This window comes from Pyrus communis, chromosome 15, assembly GCF_041283825.1.
Source record: "Pyrus communis isolate YQ-2024b chromosome 15, ASM4128382v1, whole genome shotgun sequence".
NCBI classification, from domain to species: domain Eukaryota; kingdom Viridiplantae; phylum Streptophyta; class Magnoliopsida; order Rosales; family Rosaceae; genus Pyrus; species Pyrus communis.
In genome coordinates, this window is record NC_142579.1 from 23,565,888 (window position 1) to 23,574,105 (window position 8,218).

At 37.2% G+C, this 8,218-nt stretch overlaps 1 protein-coding gene across 2 annotated transcripts; it reads left to right on the top strand.

Annotated features, from left to right (window-relative positions):
* On the top strand, positions 1 to 6,429 carry LOC137740393 (zeaxanthin epoxidase, chloroplastic). Of its 2 annotated transcripts, none has more exons than XM_088685819.1 (16): positions 1 to 2,393; positions 2,853 to 3,015; positions 3,242 to 3,316; positions 3,450 to 3,550; positions 3,682 to 3,797; positions 3,925 to 4,136; positions 4,235 to 4,326; positions 4,449 to 4,605; positions 4,704 to 4,807; positions 4,970 to 5,015; positions 5,141 to 5,205; positions 5,290 to 5,376; positions 5,546 to 5,600; positions 5,709 to 5,797; positions 5,930 to 6,014; positions 6,150 to 6,429. In XM_088685819.1, the coding sequence occupies exons 1-16, from the start codon at positions 1,642 to 1,644 to the stop codon at positions 6,222 to 6,224; spliced, it is 2,274 nt and encodes a 757-aa protein (XP_088541945.1). In that variant the 5' UTR covers positions 1 to 1,641; the 3' UTR covers positions 6,225 to 6,429. The 2 variants fall into 2 exon arrangements, with proteins under 2 accessions (XP_088541945.1, XP_068336374.2); XM_068480273.2 differs by having other exon boundaries at positions 4,491 to 4,605.
* Positions 6,430 to 8,218: the final 1,789 nt, after the last annotated feature.

Below are 8,218 nucleotides of genomic sequence, written 5' to 3' on the forward strand. Positions count from 1 at the left end.
GCAACCAAATCCAGAAAACTCCCCCCCCCCCCAAACATACCCAGATCCGAACCTTTCCCCTTCTCTCCCCCAAAAAACCCGGACCCAATGCTCCCCCAACGCATCGCCGAGTGGACTCGTCGGTTCGTCGGTCGGCTCAGGCAACGAGGTATGTATTCAAATTTTAAATTTTTTCGGTGCTTGGTTGGTGGTGGTTTGAATGGAGTTAGGTTTGCTAAAGGGGGGTGGGATGGGAGGGGAGGTGAAGAGAGTGGAGGAGAGGGAGGTGGTTGGGAGGCTTGGGAGGGAGAAGAGGGGTGGGGTGGGTTTTTGCGTTTTCAAGTTTTTTTTTTTTTTTCCAGGTTTTAAAAAAAATAAAAAAATTATTCTTTTTGCCACAAATGTGGCAGCCACTTTAGCACTTAACGGATCAATGGATGGAAAATGTAACGGATGTATTATTTTGAAATAAAATAGTACTTAAGGTATGAAATTGAAATGTTTTGAAGATGTTGTAAGGAATTGAAATAGACCCCAAACCTGAGGTATGAAAGTGTTCTGTTCTTAGGACCACACCGCCGCTTATATATTATTTTACATGTTTTTCACCACCATAATGTTTCATTTCATATGTTTTCCCTCACAAATTTGGTCTCTAAATTCACGAAAAGGCAATAGATGCATGTTCCATGTCAATGGTTTGGCACATGAAATTTCTAGCTTCCTTACGGTGGAATAAATCCTATACCTCATGCTTCACATTATTTAAGTTACTCTAAAATCGGGTTATATATACGCAAAGAAAAAAAATTTCAATTACACCAACCACTTCCAAAAATTGTACAACAATTAAATAAAGATAAATGTAGGGAGAAAACTTATGGAGTGTTGCTGTATAAATTTAGAGAAGCAAGAAGGGAAAGAATCGGCAGAGAGGAGAGGAGGAGAAAAGGACTTGATAGAATGACCATCGAGAAAAATAACTACACGTATTTTTTTTTTAATTTCTACACACACTTCTATTAATTGATTTATTCAATCTTATAGTAAAACATGAACATAATGTACAAGGAAAAAAAGATTGTGTGATTATAATCTCCTACGATTATATTGTAGGCGGACAAATTAAACTATTAATCAGATGAATTTCTACTTTGATGTGTTAAACTGAAAAAGAAATCATTGTAACGTTTGCCATAAAATATATAATTCAGAAAGATAATATTGAAGATAAGTTGGTAAAGCTCACACTTCATACTTGTAAGATATTTAAACCCCAACGATCACTTTCTTCTCCGGTTTCAGTTTACAATCAAGAGTCAAGACAAAGTACAGAAGAAAAAAAATTAGGAAGTTGAAATCCAACCCCAATATTACTATTTTTCGCAAATAATGAAAATAGTATATCAACCCACCACCACTTTAAAAAAGGGGTATGCTATCCACACATTTCATTTTACTTCTCACACATTTTTTGATAATTTTTGTCTGTTGATCTTATTCATTTCATCCGATTCAAAGGTCGAAAATTAAAAAGATGTCTGAAAAGTATAACGAAGAATGTAGATATCACACCCCTTTAAAAAAAATTTAATTTTTCTCTCTTGAGAAGAAAATGGTGTTTGTCTCGCCCAGAAACTGCCACATGGCTTGGGAATCTCCATGATTGGTGGACAATTCAAGCCTTCAAAGGTCGTGGCTCCCAGTCACCTATATTATTTTATCTCCCTCCCTCTCTCTCTCTCCCTCCATTTTTTCTCCCTCCTCAAGTCCTCAGACTCAGAGTCGTTATCTTTCCACACAGAGCAAGAAAGCCCGAAGCTTTCTTTTTTTTTTGTGTTCCATCTCTTTTTCTTATTTTTTTGGTTCTTTCTTCTTTGCTTCTCAGAGCAGAAACCTATGGCTTCCGCTGTTTTCTGCAACTCCATGAACCCAGCGGCGGTAGTTTTCTCAAGATCCCACCTACCGTGTCCCGCCAACAAAGACTTCCCACTTGTATTTTCCGCATATTTTCACTTCAACTGCCGTTTGAGAAGCAGAGCAAGAACTGGGAATAACAAGTGTTTGACTGAGGTGAGAGCTGCTACGGCGGCGCCACCCGCAGAGGCCTCCACTAGTGCGCCCGCACCGACCCAGCAGAAGAAGAACCTGAGAATTCTGGTTGCCGGCGGTGGAATCGGAGGGCTGGTTTTTGCTCTGGCGGCGAAAAAGAAGGGATTCGATGTGGTGGTGTTTGAGAAGGATTTGAGTGCTGTGAGAGGAGAGGGGCAGTACAGAGGTCCTATTCAGATACAGAGTAATGCGTTGGCGGCGTTGGAAGCCATTGATGTGGATGTTGCTGAGGAGGTTATGACGGTTGGTTGTGTTACTGGGGATAGGATCAATGGACTCGTTGATGGGGTTTCTGGTACTTGGTAAGTTGTTTTGATTGATCCAGGTCGCGTTTGGTGTCTATGATTCGACTGGACTCGATAACGGATAGTGGTTGTTTTAGACTGGTAGCTTATAAGAGTTTTTGTTGTTGGTTTTTCTGAGGTTTTAAGTGATCAAGTTTATATTGATTGCCAAATTTGTTTCCTTTTGATTGTTTTTAGGCTAAAATAATTTTGGGAATCTACATACTACTTTATGAGATAATGAGAAGAAGTCAAAAGAATTTTATTTTCTTGTTTAATTGATGAAAACCAAGAAGAATAATGGATGAAGAAATTGTGTAAAATAAAATCTTTTATCATAAAAGTAGAAATTGTTCATTTCAATTTTCAACACAATTTACATGAATCCGTATTGATGATTTGTATAAGATGTGTACGCGGAGCGATTGTGATTTGTATGCAGCCATTCAAATGTATTGATGATTTGTTGATTATCAGGTATGTCAAGTTTGACACATTCACTCCTGCAGTGGAACGGGGGCTTCCAGTTACAAGAGTTATAAGCCGAATGACATTGCAACAAATACTTGCTCGTGCTGTCGGGGACAACATTATTATAAATGGTAGTAATGTTGTTAACTTTGAGGATGTTGGAGATAAGGTAATGATCTCATACTACCTGTTAATTTGTTAAATCTTGTTTGTACCGTTGTTTGTAGCTTAGAAATGTGAAAAGAAAAAGAAAATTGAGAAAGTGTTTCGTACTTTTTGTTTGTTTCTTTGTATAATGTGCATCTTCGCAATGCTATTTCAATGTATTTGAACTGCGTAGAATTCATCTGGTTTGGCATTTGATAAGACTTCTTATACCTTTGTCAATTTAATAGGTTAATGTGATACTTGAGAATGGCGAGCGTTTTGAAGGCGATGTTCTGATTGGAGCCGATGGTATATGGTCAAAGGTATTGCGAAATTCCGAGGCTCAAAATTCTGGGCACACATATGAAATATTGTCTACTGATATACCATAATCTGCATAGTATATTCATTATAAAAATATTAAGTTGAAATCAAATTACTCTTTCTCGTGAGTAGGTGAGGAAGAACTTGTTTGGATTAACGGAAGCTGTTTACTCTGGTTACACTTGTTATACTGGTATTGCAGATTTTGTGCCTGCTGACATAAATTCTGTGGGGTATGTCTGACCTTTTATTTTTTAAGTATGGCTAGTTTACGGGTTTACCGGCATTTGTACCGTTTCATTATCTTCTTGGATGTCTGGTTATATTATACGTGAAGACTTAAATTTAAACTTATCTTCTGAAGGTACCGCGTATTCTTGGGGCACAAGCAATACTTTGTTTCTTCAGATGTCGGTGCAGGAAAGATGCAGTGGTATGCATTTCACAAGGAAGCACCTGGTGGTGTTGATAGCCCCAATGGTATAGATTGAGATTCTCAGCCTTTCTTATGTAGTTGAAAACGTCAGATGGTGATATATGTGTGTGCTTTCACTCTTTATGATAGTAGAAACATACGATTCATTTGTTCTTGTCCATTTTTTGGCAGGTAAAAAGGAAAGGCTGCTCAAAATATTTGAGGGCTGGTGTGATAATGTGATAGATTTGTTACTTACCACAGAGGAAGATGCAATTCTACGACGAGACATATATGATAGGACACCCATCCTAACCTGGGGAAAGGGTCGTGTGACCTTGCTTGGCGATTCTGTTCATGCTATGCAGCCAAATATGGGTCAAGGGGGATGCATGGCCATTGAGGTATGCATTGCACTGATTTGGTTCAACACCGGGCATTATCCATCACCCAGATCATGTTGTTGAGCATTCTTTCTGACCCTATTACTTCATCATCACAGGATGGTTATCAACTTGCCAAGGAGCTTGATAAAGCATGGCAGAAAAGCAGCGAATCGGGAACTCCTATTGACATTAATTCTTCTTTGAGAAGGTAACCCCACGCTATTATATTGATGAAAGTTAATTGAGATAAGCTGATGACGCTTCCTGATACATCTGAATCTTAGTGTTCTTAATATGAAAATCGTAGATTTAAGTTATATGCCACAGCAGTTGTTGTATAGACTTTGGTGAGTTTTTTTACTTTATCTTCAGCTATGAGAATTCTAGAAGACTGCGGGTTGCCATTATTCATGGAATGGCCAGAATGGCTGCACTAATGGCTTCCACTTACAAGGCTTATCTGGGAGTGGGACTTGGTCCTTTGTCGGTAAGACCTTTTATTAAGGACATACTGAAAATCAGTTAAATGAATAGATGATAGAACGAAGACGCATATGTACTCATGTTGGCTTAATACCCTTGTAGTTTTTGACGAAGTTTCGGATACCACATCCGGGAAGAGTTGGTGGGAGAGTTTTTATTGATAAGGCAATGCCTTTGATGCTGAGCTGGGTCTTAGGTGGTAACAGGTAAAATTTTGATCAACTGTAACTTTCTGTGTCTTTTGCTTAATCTTTTTTATTTTAGTTATAAAAATCTTATTACAATTTAATCTGTTGGCGCTTGGATCATAGACCTTCATGTGTTTTAAACGGATACTCTACAGAGAAACTGACGATGTTTCTTTGCAGCTCAAAACTTGAAGGAAGGTCACCCAGTTGCAGGCTCTCAGATAAAGTACGTTGTTCAAACTGTTATGCATCAGCATTGTATAGAAGTTGTTATTTCTTTCCTTCATCTTCGGGTCGCCTTTTGGATTTTGTTGTTACTTAACTGCTAATATGCGGACAAATTTTATGAAGGCAAGTGACCAGTTACGAACATGGTTTGAAGACGATGATGCACTGGAGCGTGCTATTGACGGAGAGTAAGTTTTATCCCAGTTTCTGTATATTTTCAGTAAATTTAGTAATCCAAGGTAGTTGTGTTGATGTTCAATTTGTTCTCGTAGGTGGTATCTTATACCTTGTGGGCAAGACAACGATGCTTCGCAACTTATTTGTTTGAATAGAGATGAGAAAACATCCTGCATAATCGGGTATGCCTACATACCCATCATTCCCGTCCTCCCCTACAAGACACACATTATATTGTTGTACAGAACAGAACCATCAGCCCCATATTGCCTTATATTTTGGAAGGCACAAGTGTTTTCAGTAAGATGTTCTAAATAAGAAAATTCTAATGATGTTTTCTCCTAATTGTAGGAGCGTACCACATGGGGCTGCTTCTGGAACATCATTAACAATACGCTCGCCCCAGGTGATTTGGCCGGTTCTGTTCACTTTACATTTATCTCCAGAAACAAACCTATTTCTTCCTTTTTTTTGGTGTGTTCTAGATTGAGTGATGAGGTATTTCTTAATTCAGGTCTCGGACATGCACGCTCGTATCAGCTACAAGGATGGTGCCTTCTACGTGACTGATTTGCAAAGTGAACATGGCACCTGGATTGCTGAGTAAGTAGAAAGGGTGTTTTTTTTTTTTTACCGAAAGAGCTGAAACAAAGTGGTTTTCGCCTTTTCTGCATGCAACTCAATTTGTTAAAACTTTTCCCTGCATTCCCCCTATAATACCTTCTACTTGTGCAGTATTGAGGAGAAGCGATACCGAGTACCCCCAAATTCCCCTGCTCGTTTACATCCTTCCGATGCTATTGAGATTGGTTCCCAGAAGGTAGTAAACAATCCTTACCGTATAGTTTTCTGCATAACTCACAGAATTTATCGTATCTGGCAAATGGTGCCACATTTTTGCGCGGTGGTTCCTTTTGTCGGAATGGATTCTTAGCATCCAATTATTATTATGCAGGTGGCGTTCAGGGTTAAAGTTATGAAGTCTTCTCCGAAAAGTGCCGAGAAGGAAGGAGTTCTTCAAGCTGCGTGACGGTAACTTCGTATAATGAAATTTGTACAGCATTGTTGAGAGCATTGGAAATGCAGAATGTGAATATGCTGCGTTTTGCAGAGTAGATAGCATTAAACCAACATTAGACGCTGCCCTTCCAAAAAAAAAAAAAAAAAGAGGAAATATGCACGACATGTAGAACTTTCTGTCTTCATAATGAATGTGAATATATCAATTTTGACTAGTCTCTTGATATTTGTTGCTGTGTACATCAATGTGTTCAGGACAAACTGGAAATTTTACCGCTTTAGAATTTTTTTTTTTTTTTTTATATAAACAATGAATGCTAAATCTTGTTGAAATATCTCACATCGACTGTATCTCTATGAAAAGAAGAGTTTAAATATCTTAACTCCACTCTAACTAATATCGAGGCATTTTGAATAAAATCATACACCTGACGGATTATTCATGATGTTTTGGAAGTGGCCATTTGGCCTGTGTCTCTGATAGTTTTACATGGTATCAAAGCTAAAGATCAAGCCCATGCTACCATGTGATAGGTGGGTCCTTTGACCCCAAGTGTAGGATGAGTGTCCTTAACCCAATTTTTTGGGTCCCGCTTAATCCCACTATTTTTAAAATCCAGTGCTAGGTGATTGGCCACTGCACCGATTAATGACTAAGCATTTGAAAATTAAGAAATGGTGCCTAGACCTGCTGAGGCACCCGCCTAGCCGCCCAAACCTGCCTAGGCACCTGCTTAGGTTGCAACTCACTTAGATAGAAAATAGATAACTTTCATTTTGTATTTTATTTTTTTTTCAATAAATTGTAAGAGACTTGTTGAATAGTTAAATGAACATACATTATATGCTTGTTTCCTATGTTTTCATTATAACCTAGTATTTCATAATATATATGTCATTCTATTGCAGTTTATGATGAAATTATATATATTTTAAGTATAAAAAGACATTTATTTTCACGAAATATAATAGATTTACTTAAATCCGCCTAGCCGCCCAGGCATTAGGCCCCAGCCTACCGCCCAACTAGCGCCTAACGTATTTTAGAACCTTGCTTAATCCTACAGGTTTGCTCAACCGTGCACCTAGGTTGTGCGCATAGTTTGCATGTGACTAGAGTAGACGATATATCCTTTTTATATTAAGAGTATACTTATTTATAGTATATAGACTCTGTGTTGTGATTATACTATTATTATATTGCCAATATAGTAAGGGACTAGCACGCGCGTGTAGAATACATTTTTTTGAATCACGGCGTTCTACGTGCGACTTACACGTTTTAAATGTATTTATATGCGTAAATTGACAAAAGGAAAGTCAAATATTTAAAGTAAATGAATAATTTTAGATCATGCTAGAAGAAACCCCCCATAAACCAATTAAAACAGCTGAATTCACATAATAAAATTGGTCTCTATAGAATTTACATTAAGAATATAGAAAATAATATTTAATAAACAAATGATTGAATCACATTATTGCTAGCCTTCTTCTTAGTGTTGATAATATCGTTTGTTTAAAAAAAAAAAAATCATTTGACAATTACTTTAATCACATTATAACCGGCATTATACGTCTCTTAAAATGTTTTGAACGTGTTTAAAATTAGAGAAAATAATATTTAATAAATAACTGATTGAATTACATTATTGCTAACTCATTATGAGGCTAAGACAATTGTGAGGCTAAGCCCACCCCCTCCCCCTTAGTGTAGGTAATATCATTTTTTTTTTAAATAATCATTTGACAACTTATTTCATCACATTATTATCCGCAGGCAAAAAACCTTTTTTTATAACTGGCATTACACTCCTCTTAAGATATTTTGAACGTGTTTAAAAATAGAGAAATTGAATCATATTATTGCTAGTCTATTATAAGGCACTAATTAAAAAAAAAATTGTACCAAAAAATTAATTATTAAAAAAAACATTGTTAAAATAACGAAAATGCCCCTGCATTATTTTGGGATGCCTTTGAAGTTTTCTGTCTTAGGGGTAT